At 48.1% G+C, this 16,699-nt stretch overlaps 1 protein-coding gene across 2 annotated transcripts; it reads left to right on the plus strand.

The window, feature by feature from the left end:
* The first annotated feature begins 359 nt into the window (after positions 1-359).
* Positions 360-12,817, plus strand: LOC106112089 (SH2 domain-containing protein 4B-like). Of its 2 annotated transcripts, none has more exons than XM_027778453.2 (15): positions 360-406; positions 737-802; positions 1,080-1,199; positions 2,092-2,177; positions 2,423-2,470; positions 3,991-4,038; positions 4,218-4,309; positions 5,484-5,612; positions 5,971-6,077; positions 6,400-6,599; positions 8,614-8,703; positions 9,721-9,886; positions 10,218-10,520; positions 10,837-10,912; positions 12,151-12,817. In XM_027778453.2, the coding sequence occupies exons 1-14, from the start codon at positions 386-388 to the stop codon at positions 10,906-10,908; spliced, it is 1,548 nt and encodes a 515-aa protein (XP_027634254.2). In that variant the 5' UTR covers positions 360-385; the 3' UTR covers positions 10,909-10,912; positions 12,151-12,817. The 2 variants fall into 2 exon arrangements, with proteins under 2 accessions (XP_027634254.2, XP_055647560.1); XM_055791585.1 differs by having other exon boundaries at positions 12,546-12,817.
* The last annotated feature ends 3,882 nt before the right edge of the window (positions 12,818-16,699 follow it).

The raw sequence follows: 16,699 nt of genomic DNA on the forward strand, positions 1-16,699 counted from the left end.
TCACTGAGGTTATGCATTATTTTTGTCCCACCACTATACTCCCTTTTTGCAGTTATTGATAAACCCTCAGAGCCTTCAAGGCTTCTATCAAAGCAAAGATTTAAAGACAAATCAGGTGGATATTTCCTTGGATTCTGGCTGAGCATAGAGCTTCTAGTGCAGATATTTATTTATTTTTCCTGCTCAGTCCGTGCCACTTTCTTCAGCCCTTCCCTTGTATTTCCACATGGTGGAACCTAATGCCCTGTCTGTGATTCAGTATTTATAGAGAGACTTGTGTGTGAAGTGAGGTTTGAATGTTTAGACATAGTTGATTGTGAGCAAAGGTACAAAATTAATTGTTGTCTCTGTTCTTCCAGCCACTGTCTCGAGGACAGGGACACTGATGCCTCATGTGAAAGCCAAGGTATTGCACTTCGGGTCCACAGGGCAATGGATAAATGAGGCATAGTTACCCATAGTTACCTGATATTTGTTATTTGAGAAACTGGCTGAAAATGGGAGCAGGCAGAAATTGGTTGAAAAATAAGAGCAGGCAGCAATCTGCTTGCAACAAACAATTTCTCCTTTGCTTTTTCCTAGGTTTTCTGCTTGCTTCTGCTGATATGTTTAACTTGCCTTCCGTCCCTTGAAATCCATTGTCTCTCTTTTTTGCCATCTGCCTTCCAGCAGAGCTCTTTGGATGGCAATCAAGTACTTCTTTCAGGAATGATCTTTTGTTTGGGATTGGTTTCAGGTCATACCAGGAGCTGATGACAAGTTCAACAGCACACGAAAACAGTCTGCTGGAGCTCAGTTCCGGGTAAGTATTGCTGCTTTATGGTGCCCTTTGAGATGGGTGCAGTGATATTTTCATAGGGGCTTCCAGGCCGCTAAGCACAGTTAAAGCATCCAGCATGCAGACAGGGGTTTCTCTGGGTGCCAAGCACAGCTGATCATGGTGGGAGTGACCTGTTTGCTGTCAGAGCCTGGGAAGTTGCTTTGGGGTGGGAAGACAGTTCACGCTGCAGGAAATTGCACACCGGGCTCTGGCAGTGCTGTGGCTTGCTGGACTGTTGACCTTTCTCTGCCCTCACCAGCATTCCCTGATGGTACTCATGGAGAGGCTGTATTCTGCCAACCCACACTTTGTGCGCTGCATAAAGCCAAACAGCCGCAAGGAGCCAGGTGTGGTGGACAGCCAGATGGTGCTGCTGCAGGTGAGGAAAAGCAGTGTCCTTTACAGGTACTTCTGCCACGTCTCGGTGGGGAGAGCAGACCCCACCAAAAGGCTGTGGAGATAGCAGGAAGTCAACTGGTCTTCCTTTGCAAGAGAAAGCATAGACACACTTTTTATGCATGTAAAGGTTCTGGGTACTTGGTTGTTTTTGTGACAGAGACTGCTAGGTCCAGCTTTTGCGGTCTTAGTTCTCTCCCATTATCTTTTTCATGAATGCAATGAGATCTGCTTGTCAGGCACTAGGATTCATCTTTGCATCTCCTGGATGGGAACTGGTACAGACAGTACTCCAGAAAAACTGATGCTTCCCGGAGGAGACTGCTCTCACCCATCAGCCAGGGCAATTCTGAATAGGAGCCAAGTTGGGATCACTTTGATAGGAGCTGAAATGTGCTGATATGACTATCCTTGGATATTGAGTCAGGTCTGACATCCAGGCGCTTTGAAGAATACCGAAAATGATTAGAAGAGTTCAGAAAGCTCTGTGGTCTGCTTAATGTATATAAGAAAGGATAGGATTAAGAGGGAAGTTCATCCGTGCCTCAGAGTATTTCTGTGTCCAGATTTGGAAGTAAAAGGCTGCCCTCTAAGGGACAGAGCCAAAGCAGTACCCATGGCTGGAAGGTGAAGTTATTTCAGTCATTGGTTTCTATGTTTCCAATCTTTAACTGAGAGTGGTTAATCATCAGAGTTACAGGATGTGGTAAATCCAGTCTCTAACCAGGGATACATTTCCAGAAAGGAACTTATTCATTTTGAACTAGAGAAGTTTAGGGCTGAATTAAGGTGTTTCTGGCTGCAGAGGAGCAAACTGATGTCCCAATGACCTGCTTCTGTTTGTTTCTCTGGTCTTCTTTGTGGTGCTGCTTCAGCTTCGGTACAACGGACTGCTGGAGACAATCCATATCCGAAGACGTGGTTTCTCCTGGAGACCCTCATTTGAGGAATTTGCTGAAAGGTTTGTTAAAACCTCCAAGTGTTCCTTCTTAGGTATTGTTAGGGAACCAACCCTGGTAACCAGGTACGGGCAAGGAGTGAAACAGCCTCTGTAAAGTTCATGGGCCTGAGGTCATGGGGTTGTTTGCTGTGGGAGGCTGAGTGGGAAAGACAGTGATTTATTGTCGCCTTGTGAGGGTGACATGGATCAGCTCAGCACATCAAGGATGTGGCTCTTACCTTGCTGTATTGGTTTGTTTTTCACAGATATAGAATTCTTCTAGTTAAACCGGATGTTTCCCTCACCAAAGAAAGGTAGGAACCCTTCCTTTGTTACCTGCAATCCAGTTTTTTCTTCAGAGGCTTTTGCTCAGAGTAGCTTAGCAAACTGAGTAAAAGGAACAAAGTGAGAATGGGTTTTTGTGATACTGGGGAACACAGATCACTAGGCAAGGGCAGTTAGTGTTTTAAAAGCATTTGGTACAGTGATAAATGAAATCTTTCTTGAATTGCTATGTAGCAATTCAATTACTCTAAAGCCTTGCTATCCTGTGGAATAAGAACTAGCTAATGTACTCAATTAAGGAAGTCACAATAATGGTCAAGGGTATCCACTGAACTCAGTATGGCAGGGGCTCATCACATTTGCCAGGTGCCTCTCCAGGCTTTTTCCTGATGGTCTCATGGGAGAATAAGAAGATGAGCAAGCAAGAAGAGTTTTCTGAGCAAGCAGCCAGCACTGAATGTCTCCCAGGCTAGAAAGGATGTTTCTGATCCAAGAATTTTTTATGTGTACAGACGTAATGCCCTCAGTGCTTTCAGAACCTGACTGTTCCTTACACATGTAAATGTCCCTCCAGCTCTGCAGTCTTACCCTGTCAGCTTTTTCCTTTCTGCATCTAGGGCAGCAACTCCCCTCTTCCTCTTCTCCGCTTTCCCAGTCCTTCCTTCCTGCCACAGTCAATTGTGACTGATAGCAAGAACGAAGCATGTCAGGCAGCCAGCTGACGGGTTTTTTTAGTCTTTGAAGAAAAGGACTTGAATGTTCTCCTGGAACAGTTCTGGCAGTAGCTCCTCTGGCCTTCCCTGAAGTTACTGACAGTTCTGAATTAAGAATTGCAAGCCCAAGTGAGGTCAAGAGGGAATCTCATAGGTAAGAGATGATGGTAAACAGGCAGCATGGTGTGCTTTCAGGCACAAAAATTATAGGATGCATTGGAGGAAAGAATTACCGTGGATATGGATTGTGGCACAGTGGAAGTTTGCTGAGATAGAAGGAAAACCACTTCTGCTTTTCTAAGCAAGATGTTAGCAAAAAGTGCTACTACAATTTCACAGCCTGGTTTTGCAGGCAGAGGGAGGAAGCTGTCTGTGTGGTACTGCTTTCAGTTCCAAGTGTTGGGGAATCTTTCCAAGTGACCCAAATTTTATCACTAGAGTCTGCAAAATGAAACTGGAATCGGAGAACAGGCTTTCTCCGGGAAGCCTTGCTGTGCCGACCTTGCAACTTGTAAGCTCCAGAACGCTTGGAAATGAAATAAGGAAAAGCAGTTCTGAGAACAAAATAGGCTCTGCAGACTTGCCTTCCAGGGAGTTGAAGGAAATCTGCCTCTGGGAACCCCTTTGCTGATGTTCCTGAAATGTTATCCTAGCTGTACCTCAAGGAGCACTACAGACTGACAGCCAGTTAGTTACTGAATGTGATCGGGTGATAGGGTATGTGATGCAGAATTGTTGAGATGCTTTCTCTTCCTTTATGCACCTAAATCCACTGGCTGCATGGTGTTCTCTTTGGGTGGAAAATTTTTTATTTCACTTTTTTTCTTCTCTTTCAGCTGCTTGGAGATACTGCAAAGTACAGAGCTAGCACACTGGATGTGTGGGTAGGTGTGAATCACTGTTACTGGGAATGGGGGGCCTGAACTGCAGAGACTTATACATGTAGGCTTACTGGTTCCCTTTGGGGAGAACTTTATGGCTGTAGGAAAGGCCTGTCCTGTGGATGATGGATGCAAGTGTAGACAGTGTTTCTTACTGTTTCTTTCTCTCCTTGACTTCACAGAAAGTCACGACTTTTCTTTAAATATTGGCACCAGGAACAGCTGGCAAAGTATGTGGAGCGGCTGGAAAGAGCAGCAGTTGTCATACAGAAAGGTGAGCACGGGGCAGGAGAGTCCCTTAATTCTGATCTCAGACCAGCTCAAGGGAAAACTTTTCTCCAGTCCCTGCTCCACCGTTGCATCTTTGCAGGTGTTGTAAAAGTGGGCCAGGCACTATCTTCATATCGGGGCCCTGTGGAGTCAGTGCATATTGCAGATACCCACCTCCTCAGTGCTCATCCTCTGGGTGTGAGGATGTGAGGGTGTGAGCCTTGGAAAGGGAAAGGACAACTGAGCTGAGCAGGCAAGCATATGATTTGGCTGTGTCCTGGGATATGGTTAACTGTCCTCTGGATGAGTGACATTAAGCTGAGGAGAGGGAAGAGGGAAGCAGACCTCATTCCTGCTTTCAGAGACAGGCAGAAGGGGGTGAAGGTTTGGTTTGGTTTGCTTTGCTTTTTTCCTTTCCCTTCCATATAGCTTCTGCTCTGGCAACTGGTTTTCCAGAGCAGGCACTGTGGGCAGTTTGGTACTTCCATGTGTACAGGCTTCATGAGGATTGTGCAGCCAGGAGGAGGAGGCTGCCACCCTGCCTGATCCCTCTCTGTTGTACTTCTGTACTGGTTGTCGCACTGCTGAAGCATCTGAGCAGCTTCTGGCTATGCACTGCACAGTATGACGAATGTCAGACTGTCACATGCTGCACCTTGTTCTCATCGATGGGGAAGGTGTGTGGGCAGTGGGAAATGAGAGGTGTGGCTTTTAGTTCATGTGCTTTGGTACCTGGTAGAGCAGGCGGGATAATGCAATGTCTGTAATGCTCCCAGTGGACCCTGTGATGGCTGCTTATGGAAAAGGTTTTCCTGTAGGCTGACACCAAGGAAGTCCTCTCTTCTTCACAGTGTCTGAAGGGTACAGGGAGATAGATGACTAACAGAGGCTCTTCTGTGAGACTTTAAGTGCCTTGGCATTAGACATGGGAGCTTAGATCTGTAATGTGATTTTTTTTTTTTTTAAAAATCTGTGATCTGGCTGCTTAGAGAGTATAAGGCAAGTCTCATGTGGTTTTGACTGCCTGCTCACAGTAGCATTTGCATTGCTTTTTATTAACGTGATTTGAGTGTTGAGGGCTTTGCACTGGGTGAAGGAATATCACTGTGGGCTTCACCCAGGGAGTGCCAAAGGCATGTCCAGCGGTTTTTTTCTAACTACAGCTTTTCTCTGAACAGTTTTCAGGGGATTCAGATGCAGGAAGAGTTATCTAACACTGGTGGCTGAGCTGAGAGCTCAGGCACAGCGGCTACAGGAGGCAGAGCGAGAAAGAAGGCAGCAGCTCGCCATAGAAGCAGAGGCCCAGAGTGAGTTGCTCCCCCTCCCACTGCCCCCATGCATGGCTACTCATGCGATGCTAACCCTGAAGTGCTGTAAGCTCCAGGTGATGATGGCCTCCCTCTGGCTTTCCTGGGGTGAGGGCTCCATCGATGGGGTGGGCAGCGAGGTGCCTGTGTTTCTGCCACTTGAAAATGTGGCTTTCTCTCTGGGGGGCAGAAACAGTACAGTGAAGGTTGTTTGCCTGACTCTGCTGGGTGGAGTGCTAAGCTGTGTCTTACCCCCATACTCCATGCAGCAGAGCCTGTCCCTATCCTGGACATGTGAAGGATGGACCTCAGGGAGCTGAGATGCTAGATTTCATCTACTTCTTCCCTCTTGTTGCAGAAAGAATCTCCTGTCCAGTCCCCATGCCACGGAAGAGGCACCCTCTGCCTTGTCCTGAAAAGCCAGTGCAGTCACCAGTGCCACGGCCACGCAGCAAGCTAACAGAGGTAGCAATATTGGCTCTCCTTGGAGCCCCTTAGCCAGGTGTGCTGGTTCCCTGCTCCTTCCACCTTCTGTATGCACATGTTCTCCAGCATGTGGTCCCAGGAGAACAGTTGACATTCTTATTATGGAAAGTCAGAGAGTCCTTTCCTACTGTGGTTAGTTAAAAAGTGTGGTCAGGATCTTTGAGGAACTGAAAACAGGTTTGATGGTTTGCAACTGATCTTATCTTCAAGAACTCAGGAATGGGATCACTACCAAAGTGATCCCGGTCCCCTGCCTTTGACCTTGCTTTCCTGTCCACTTTCCCTCTCTCTCCACTTTCAGTCCACTCCTTTTGATAACTTCTTGAACCCTTCTGCACCTCGTCCTGCTCTGGGCAGAGAAGAGCAAACTCAAGAAAAGGCAAAAAGGAGAAATATCAAGAGAGGAGCAAGTCTCTGCTGGTTCAAAGAGATGCAGGCCGAGAAGGTCATACAGGATGATGAGGCCTTTCCAAGCTGGCTGTATGGGATAATCAGCCGGAGGTGAGTGCACTGGTCACAGTGGCCACAGCGGACAATGGCAGGCAGGCAGAAGCTGCTGTGTCCTTAGGAGGACTGCACAGGCTGGATTTGCCAGGGTTTGTCTCCTGAAGGAATGAGAGTGATCTGCATAACCTTTCACTTTTAGGCTGTGAGTTTCAAACCCTTAGGGGGAGGCTTGGAGCTTCCTGTCACAGGATGCAGATGCTGAAATTTACATAGGTCCAGGGATCGACTATGGAAACTCAGAGGAAATAAGTCCACTGTGGGTTCCAAAATACCAATCCTGTGCAGGGAAAGGAGGCTTGGAACATACCTGGAGAGGAAATACACACACGCGTTTACCCTGTTGCGGACTGTTTGCAGAGACATGACACGGAATGAAGATGGACTTTTGGTCTGACTCATTATGACTGTTCTTGTATTTTGTAGGTCAGGAGGAGACCTCAGTTTACAGCAGGAGAATACAGAATTCAGTGTACATTTATTTAAAAAACTATTAAGGGGGACTTTAATGATTACCCAATAGCAATATTCCCCCAAAGCCACCAGATAATGGAAAAAGAAAGGGGTTTTGTTGGTATCTTTGCCCATTTGAGGAGGGTGCAACATAGGTGCAATTTACATCCCTTTAAGCTGAGAGACATCCACAAAGCTCTACTTTCTTATGCAGTTGTTTACGAGACTGTAAACTCTCAAGCTTTTTTGGGAAAACTATTTTTTTTTTCTACTGGTTGTGCCTTATACTTCAGTCTCTTGGCTGAGCCAAGTACTGCTTTCAAAGCAGTGTGGTAAGCAGAGAAAGGCTGATTATGCCAGTGATCAGATAGGAGTAAGACAGTGGGGCTAGCAGGTAGATGTCAGAATTTCTGGCTGTAGTCTCCCCTGTCTGCAAACTAACCTATGGTGCTGCATGCTTGCTAACTGCCAGCGTCCCTTATTTGCTGGGACTTGTGTGTGGGCATTGCTGCCAAGTGTACCTGTTATTTGAACACCCTTACCATCTTCCTTCCAGTTTGTAACTTTTTTCTGTTAAAGCTGCAAGTCTTCTTCAGTCTTACTAGATAACAAGTTCCCAGATTTTGTCAGTTTATCGCTCTGATCACAATTTAAGAGACATTATACAGCAGGTTAGCTTAGTAAAGGACACTAGAGTAGCTGTCAGCTCCCCGGTAGCTGCATTTTTTTTCTATTTTTAAGATAATTATCAAGGCACCCGCCTGCATTAATGCTTTTGTCCACAGATCCAGGAATGCAGGAGAGGAACTAGCACCTGGAAGACAAAACTGTCTGAATAGGCTAGCCATGAACACTTCACAATGAAAGACATAGCAGATCCTTCCCAAAGACACTGAAGATCAGACACCTTTTAAGTGGTGCTTCCTGTTGCTGGATTTAAGTCTCCATGCAGCAGTGTAAGCTCAGCCTCATGTAACAGAGCAGCCAGAGCAATCCCAAATTGCACTGGTGATGCGCTGGAGCAAGGCACATGACAAGCACAAAGCGGTGCTTTGTCTGTTGGGCAGAGACCGGGAAGACCTCCTTCCAGCAGGAAGTTTAGAGAGCCCGAGTGGTGTAATCCAAGCTGGTGTTTTTGCAAGGCAGTGGGCTTAAATTGTGCCGAACACCACTACCCCACAGTGTCCCGACTTCTTCCAACAGCCCTGGAGTGTAGGAAAGGCACATGTGTACAGCCTTTTCATCTCAGCAATACTTTGTAATGTGCTCTGAGCTGGAAGACAGTGGTTGCTATTGCACCAGTCAGACCACAGGGACAGGTTTGGAGCAGCCCTGCTTGGAGAGGCTTTGGCTGAGAGTATTGTACCTCCTCAGCCTGCTAATGCCTCCCTGCACCACCAAGCCTGAGTTGGGAAACTTGTAACTAGGAGCACATGGGGCAGATGCTGTCCTCCCTGTGGACTGGGAGCACTACTATGGTAGCACATGAGATAGGATGGGAATCCCTGCACAGAGGCAACTGCTCACTGTCCACTTAAAAACTTTTTTCTGCTTCCAGGGAAGCTGAAAACTTGTTGAATGACAAGCCTTTGGGTTGCTTCCTTGTTCGTATGAGCCAGAGCCAACCAGGCTACATCTTGACATACAGGTAGGTAACGAGCCTTGCCAAGAAGGCTGAGGTGAGACCTTATTGCTCTCTACAATTACCTGAAAGGAGGTTGTAGCAAGACGGATGTTGGTCTTTCCTCCCAAGTACAAAGCAAGAAGACAAGAGGAAATGGCTTCAAGTTGCATGAGGGGAGGTTTAGACTGGATATTAGGAAAAATTTCTTCTCCAAAAGAGTCGTCAAGCATTGCAACAGGCTACCCAGGCAGGTGGTGGAGTTCCATTCCTGGAGGTATTTAAAAGACGTGTAGATATGGCACTTAAGGACATGGTTTAGTGGTGGACTTGACAGTATTAGGTTAACGGTTGGACTCGATGATCTTAAAGGTCTTTTCCAACCTAAATGATTCTCTGATTCTATGAAACTGAGCTATGCATGGCTGGAGGAGTTAACCTCCTCCACAGAAGTGTCCAGTGAGGATGATGCTCATCCTCCTCTGTTGTGAGTGCCTCAGACAGTTTGAAGTAGCAGGCAGGACACTGCAGAGTCTGTCTCTTGCCAGAAACTAGATGTTTGTGGGTGGAAGGATGCAGCTTGAAGACTGCAGGTCCCTTTTAGGCTGTGCTGTGTGGCTAAGTGGGCAAACCATGTTGGAAGGAGCATTGACTGAAGCAGAGCAGATGAGTCTAGAGGAGGGTCTGAGGAGAGGCAATCAGAGTGCTGCAAGGGCATGGTTTTTGCACAGCCTCAGGCAAGGGGTAGGACAGAGTTTTGATGTGGACAACAGGCATTGGGAGGCAGTACAGTCTGCTGGGGTTTGGATCCAGCTGCCGGGGTTCTCCTGTCACTGTCTTTGGGGAAATTGCAGCTCCTCCAGGACCTACTAGTACAGCGTGTGACACTCCAGCATAGTGCATCTCCTGCATCTTTGTGATATTTGTTACTGTGACTCCTGATCACATCTGACCTCTTGAGATGAGTGCAAAGAGCAGTGACTGGGTCCTGGAGAGACACTGTGACCCCATGCCATGCCTATTTCTGTCTGTCCATCTCCTCAGGGGTGAAGGCCACTGCAGACACTACCTGATCCAGATCCAGCCCAGGGCACACTATGTCGTCCTGGGAGAAGACCGGGCTCATGCCTCACTCACCGAACTGGTTCGGTATCACCAGACTGTGGGCATCAAGCCCTTCATGGAAATACTGACTGTTCCCTGTGAGCAGGTGAATGTCAAGGATCTGCAGCCAGACAAGGGGATGGGGCATGGACTCTGCCCTGCGCAGACAGAGTCACTGCAGCAGCATCTGTCTTTGTGTTCCCGTTGGGGGTGTCCCATTCTGGTCGGGCAGCTTGGCCTCTTCTGCATGCACTGGGAAATGCTACTAGCTAGTCACTGGAGAAACCTGGCATGGGAAAGAGGTCCTGGCAGGTGGATGACAGCCCCTGCCCCCTGAATGTCAGCAGTGGGCACAGCTGACATTGTGCTTGTTTGTGCTGTTTGAAGTGTGTGGATGGTCTGCAAACCACTGCTGAATCCATTCTTCCTTCCCTCAGGAAAGTAGTGAGAGTTTGGATTACAAAGATCTGGAGTGCCTTACGCTGGGTTCACCAGCAGCTGAGTGGAAGACCGCTGCAGAGGAGCAGCCCTGCCCCTCCAGGCCTTCCACTGGCACACCTGCTGTGCAGTCAGGAACAGCTGCAGTTTTCAGACGGTTCAGGAGGACCATGGATTGCCAAAAACAACAGAGCCCGGACAACAGCAGGACAAAGCCAAGCTCAGGCAAGAAGGGAGGCAGCCAACAAGCCTTCCTTCGCCTCCACTCTTCCATACGTCTGGCGATGCAGGAAATCCAGCAGGTGAGCTGGGGCATATTCTCTGCCGAGCCTTGCCACCCGTGGCTGTGCTGGGACATGTGGAGCTGCCCTACCCAGGGGCAGGAGAGAGAAGCACTCTTCTTTCACAAGCAGCACTCTTGTTTCCTAGCTCCTGGGTCTGTTTTTATTTGGTGGTCTTGGGATCAAGACTGTGTTCACTGGAAGTGCCAGGCTCGGGGAGACCCTGGGAGAGGCTCACTGAGATGCCCAAAGAATAGTCCACAACAGAGGGGGCTGTGACGTGGCTGGCATCCCAGTCACTGCTCCCCTAATCCTGTCTCTCTGCTTCTCACTGCAGTTCTCTTCCTTGAAGACCTCTGTACAGAGATGCTGTCAGGCTCTCAACGTTGAGGATGTAGAGCCCAAGTGATATGGTAAGAAGACAGATAATCATGCAAGAGGGCAGATAGCAATTGCAGCTTCTCCAGGAAATGGAGGAGCAAAGGGGCTCTTCCCTTCCTGCTCCACCTGGAGCATCTCTTGGCCACCGACTGCCTTGATATAGAGCAGAAAAAACAGAGGGCAGTGGCCAGCTTCCATTCCAGGACTGCAAAGAGACCAGAAGGATTGGGAAAAAAGTGTAAGGTTGGGTTCCCAGCACCTGTGGTCAGAGTGTGCTTGCAGTACAGTAACAAGGCTGCTGGAGGGAGCTCACGGTTTGTTAGATGCCTGGGGCTGGAAGGACAAGTACTATCAGAAAGCTTATCTGCGTGCTACAATAGTCCCATGTATCAGAAGTGGGTGCTGGGCAGAGAGCCTTGGGGGGTAGCAGAGGCAATGTGCTGAAGGCCAGGCTGAGAACATAAGAAAAGGCAGCAGTCTGTGAGGACTTTTCAAGGTCTCAGCAACTAGAAGCAGCTGGTTACTGAGGCTGTAATGTACTGGGTGGCTCACAGGAGTAGATGAAGTGGGCCAGGAAGGGCCTTCAGACACAGCTGGCTGCACCCCATGCATTAATTGTCTGAAGCATCTAGTGGGTGTGCAGCTCTGTTGTGCAGCCAGTGTGGGTGAATCCCTGTCCCATTCAATTGCTGAAGGCAGGAGGAAGCAGTAGTGGTGCTGCTGTACACCTCTAGAAAAATCTGGATTTGTGTCAGCTGAGAGTGGAGAGGGATCAGAACACCATGCTGTTAGCTGCCGACCCGCTGTGAGGCTTGCAGCTTTGCACCAGAATTGCTGATTTCCCTGCGTGGTTCTGCTCCCAGGAATTTGTGTTGGAGAAAAGCTTTTTATCTGGGGCCTGTCTTGTCTTCCTCTTGATGGCTGAGAAAATCCTCTCCCTGAAGTGTTTGGCTTAATTGCTTCGTTCCTGTACATGGGTATTAATGTACCCAGGGGATGCTCCTTGTGTCTGAGGTTAGGCAAAAGAAAGAAAAAAACATGTGGGATCTGCCTAGGTAACTGCAAGCATGTCACACTGGGATTGCTGAATGGAGCCCTCCTTCTGTGTCCACCATGGAGTTGTGTTTCTTGTTTGAAGGTCAGAGTGGCTCAGCCCTGTACTCTTCAGGTGTTGCTGGGCCATGCCTAACAAGGTGAACATACCCAGACATACAGCAGTCTTTTTTTTTTTTTTTTTGTCTTTTTTTCTTTCTGTTTTTACTGCATACAGCTAGCCCTGTGCCTTTAGAGAGCCCTGCTGCAGCAACTAACTTTCATCAGCACGCAGCTAATCTCAGAAGCTGAGACTGCAGCGTCTGGACCAGTCTCAGCCTGGCAGAGGGGAAAAGGACAGGAACAGTCACACTCTGCACAGACCCACGGTGCCCAACAGTCTGCATGTCGATACTTTAGTGTGCCTGGAGACCCCTGGCCTCGCACATTTAATAGTCACAAACTGAATGTCTGATGACAGCTTGTTTTCTCACAGATACCTGTACTGATTTCCTACCTCTTCATGTCTTCTGTCACTGTTTTGGTTCTATGTGTTCACCGATCTGGGTACTAAGGGAAACTGGGCTTGGGAAGTAAGAAATGAAACTGGTATATCCTTTTTGTTGAGTGCAGGAGCACTTGAACGGGAGCTGAGAAAAGGGGCAAGAAGATATTTCTGCAGAGGGAACTTCCTGCCCTTGCATCAGTGTGCTGGCATGCTGCTTCCCAGTCATTAGCCACAGCTCAAGTCAGGGGATCACTGGGGAAGCTGGAGAAACCCTCCTGTTCATCCAGATTGGAATCACTACCAGTCCGGACTGAACAACATGCTGCTTTACACTGAAGATAGCGGAATATGCTACTTGTAATAAATTTTCAACTTTTTGAAATAAAATTTATTTCTGCAAGGAGAAGCTCAGTGTTTTCTTTGTTTCTATTACCTCAGTCAGTTCAGCCAGGGACTGCAAATGGAGGAGAATGGCTAACACCTCTGAGGGTAGGCACAGGATCATATGGAGTGTCTCAGTGGAGAAGCTGAAGGCTCCTGGTATACAACTGCTGTTTCTAACAGTGCTCTCCTGTTGGAAGAAGGGTTCGCCGGAGTGAAGAAGTCGCTCAATATGAGTTATGCATCTTGCTCAACTTTATTAGTTTCTAACACTACTTACATAGAACCGATACACATGCATATTCGTAAAGCAGAAATAAAATTGGTTAGTAGTCTCTAAACGCGCGCGGTTCTCACACCCCTAATTATCATGACTAAAATAAGCATTCTATCCATGTAGCTAATTGAGTTGCTGTGCTTCAGCCTTGTAGTTTGTTACTCCCTATTTTCCCATACGGGTCCCCATCTTTCTTGGCCCTGCACCTGCTTTCCCAGCAGCTGCAGCTTGTTACAGCCACGGCCTGTTGGCACAACATAATTACTTGGTCTCAGGATTCAAGAATAGCTCAAGGCTACCTTCTTGTTAACTTCAGCACAGCAACTTCAGCACAATTCTGATTACAGGCCTATTCTAATACCAGGCCTGGATTGTGCAGATCTTCAGAGATTCTAAAGCCATGCTTCTGCAGCCATTCTTCTGCGCTCTCCTCCCATGCCAGCCTCATGTCCCTGTGTATGCCGTTGGTGAGCCCTCCCTTCTGCAGCCTGTGCTGAGCTCCCTTTGGTTCAGTGCTTCTCTGGCAGCTCCGTCTGCAACGGAGGACAGCCATGCTGCCTACCCCACTTCACCGATCTCTGGAAGGCATGAGTGCAGCCGAGTCCAGGTTGCAAAGGCTAGTGCTGTGGTCAGAGAAGCTTAAAATGTGATACAGGATGCTTGTGGCCGCGTCTTAGCAGCGCCTTTAACCTGGGGCTATTTCTCTGCCCTCCCCTGTGTTCTCAGGGGCGTAGTGCTGAGCTGCACTGGATCACAAGGCAGCACTGCTGGAGACCAGACAGGGGAGCAGTGGCTGTTTCAGCCTGGCGTCCTGGCTCTCCCCAGCGCTGCCTTGCAGCATTAACACACCTTTTCTCTTCCTCGTGCTGGGTTCTGGCAGCTGCTTTGAGGCTGCTCAGGACAGAACCAGTACAGGCAGCCAAAGGCTGCTCTTGCAGAGTCTTCCTGGCTAAACCCAGGGGCGTTTTGCTGGACAGCCTTGGCCTCTGTGCCAATGTTCTCTTTGCTTTCTCCACCACTGGGCAGCTAGAAAGCGTGCCCCTCTGGGTAGCACATAGAGCCACTTCATGGCCAAAACATTTCTAGGAACTCACTAATGCACAGAACTGAGACACATATGAGAAATGCATTTCAGTAGTGGAGCTCTCTGTAACTCTTTCCTAGTTCCTGTGCCACAGAGTATGGTGTAAACTGCAAAACACTGTTCACTCCTGCAGCCTGACATAAGATAATGCTGAAGTAGGGAAGGTGGTGAAGAGCTTTCCCCCAGCAGCTGCCTCCAGTACCTCCTGGGTGCTGCAGCACTGGAGGCATTGGCGTGATTTCTGCAAGTCTCTGGTTTGCAGGAGCATTAGCAATTACTCAATGCTCTGCCTATATGCAAGGTCTAGCCAAGCTTCTGGAGAGCAGTCTGGCTAGTGGTGGGCTGTCGTGGGGAGAAATATGTGCCAGCAGTGGGGGAAAGCTGAGAGAAAAGCTGGGAATACAATAAGCTGCTGAAGAATAAAATGCAGATTTGACACCTCTAGCGTGGTCTTTGCCTTCATGCTTCCAGCTCATGGCCAAAGTCAGGCACTGGAGCTTCAGCTCTGAGTGAGAGCATGAATTATGCTAAGGATTTATTTCATCTTCCCCCTGAAGATGATCTCCATTGAAGAGGAGGAGCTACATGAGCAGCCTGATCTCATCTCTTACAGCAGCAGCTTGCCTTGTGGCACTCAGAAAGTTAAGTCTTAGAAAAAGCAAAGAGCAAACTGCATAAGCCAAAGGGGGAAGGCCATTCATGTTATATCATGTTATAGTTCAGCTGGCATGTGATGAACTGAATGGGATGTACTCACATAAAAGGTAAATACCAAGCTGTATCAGGTTGCATGAGCCGGGGCAGTACCCAGAAGAGGACCAGGCAGCCCACAGGTCCTCTGAGCACTGCATTTCATGCCACATGGGACTTCAGCTCAGCTCAGAGAGGAAGGCCAGGAAGAGAAGCCCAGGCATGGGAAGCTGGGCAGAGCTGGCACCCAGGAAGGTAGAAAGAGCAGAGAGAAGGATCTGCAATCCACAGGAGCAAGAACTGGAAGTTCTAGAGGGACTTCTGAGCTTTTATTTCATAATCTGTGACGTTCTAGTCACTCCCTACCATCACCTCCATCCCTAAAACTGGTGGTTCAGTGTATCCTTTAGAAGGCTTCCCTAAGCTGCTTCCCTGTTTTTGCAGAAGGGTTTTGTGTCCCTTTTTTGTCTCCCTCCATGCTTTACACCTGAACAATCTCGGCTGCAAACATTTTAGCTCATCACTTCTAGGCTAAAACATAGTCCAGATCAGTCTTATTCCATCCAAACTAAAGCTGTGGCTTGCCTTTGGCCATTGAGGTATCTGATCAGCAGCTCCCCATCAAGCTAGCTAAAACAGAAATTTTTGTTCCTCTTGCCCTCCCTTCTCAACCCTTCTTGTTCCCCTGTCTTCTGGCTCTGCTTTTTCCTCTCCTCAGTTTGGCCATCATCTTTGATGTAGACAAGGTTTAGGAAAATGAACCTGTGATCCAAGGGCTAGTATGGCTCTTAATCTCTTTTCACAAAACTGGCAGCCCTCATGCTTACTTTCTTCTGGGGCAATGCTATGGTGTATATTGACATGTTTCCTTCTCCACAGGTGTTTTAAAGACCTATTTGGACCTCAGCCCAGACAAGGCTCTCTACACTGCTCTTAGCCTCACTCCAGCCTATGTCAAGTGACTGTGGAGTGTCGCAACAGCATCTCTGAGATATGGTCTTTCCTATCTCCTAGTTAACTTTGTTGTCCACACCGAATACTTGCCTGGTGTGCCATTGCTTTGCAGCAACATTTAGGACAGTCTACTTGACCAGGGCTTTGCTTATCAATTTGCTCCTCCTGGTGCATCATAAGACCACAGAAACTACTGTGTGAGACGTAGGGGTCAAACCAGCACAGGATCCTGGCCATGAAGGTGGCCAGTGGGGTGTGCTTACAGCAGATTGAAGACCAGTGTAGGCATAATGCTATGCTGCCTCTGCTACATGTCTCAAGCAATATTCACTTTAATCTTATTCTGACCAAAATGTCCTTCTGTCTAGCGAGCCTTGCTAGGTTGCTCTTCCATAAAAGCATCTGATTGCTTTTGATCCATTCTAGATTATTTTACCTCAATAGCAACTCTAGGCAATTAATTCCTCAGACTTAAGATGCATAATGAAGAAGTACTGATGTGTCATTATTTAATCACTATGCCCTTCTTTCTATACTATAAAACATCACAAGTAATCGTTTCTAAAACACCTCAGTCACTGCACATGATTTTATATACATCAATTGCTCTCAAAGCACCACAGCATCACCAGGGTTGGAAGGCACCTCTGGAGATCATCTAGCCCAACCCCCTGCTAAAGCAGGGTCTCATAGCGCAGGTTGCACAGAGTCGCATCCAGGTGGGTTTCGAATGTCTCCAGAGCAGGAGATGCCACAACCTCTCTGGGCAGCGTGTTCCAGGGCTCTGTCACCCTCAAGGTGAAGAAGTTCTTCCCCAGATTCAGATGGAGCTTCCTGTGCTGCAGTTTGTGCCCAATGCCCCTTGTCCTGTCGCTGGGCACCACTGAGAAGAG

Source organism: Falco peregrinus, chromosome Z, assembly GCF_023634155.1.
Source record: "Falco peregrinus isolate bFalPer1 chromosome Z, bFalPer1.pri, whole genome shotgun sequence".
NCBI lineage: Eukaryota > Metazoa > Chordata > Aves > Falconiformes > Falconidae > Falco > Falco peregrinus.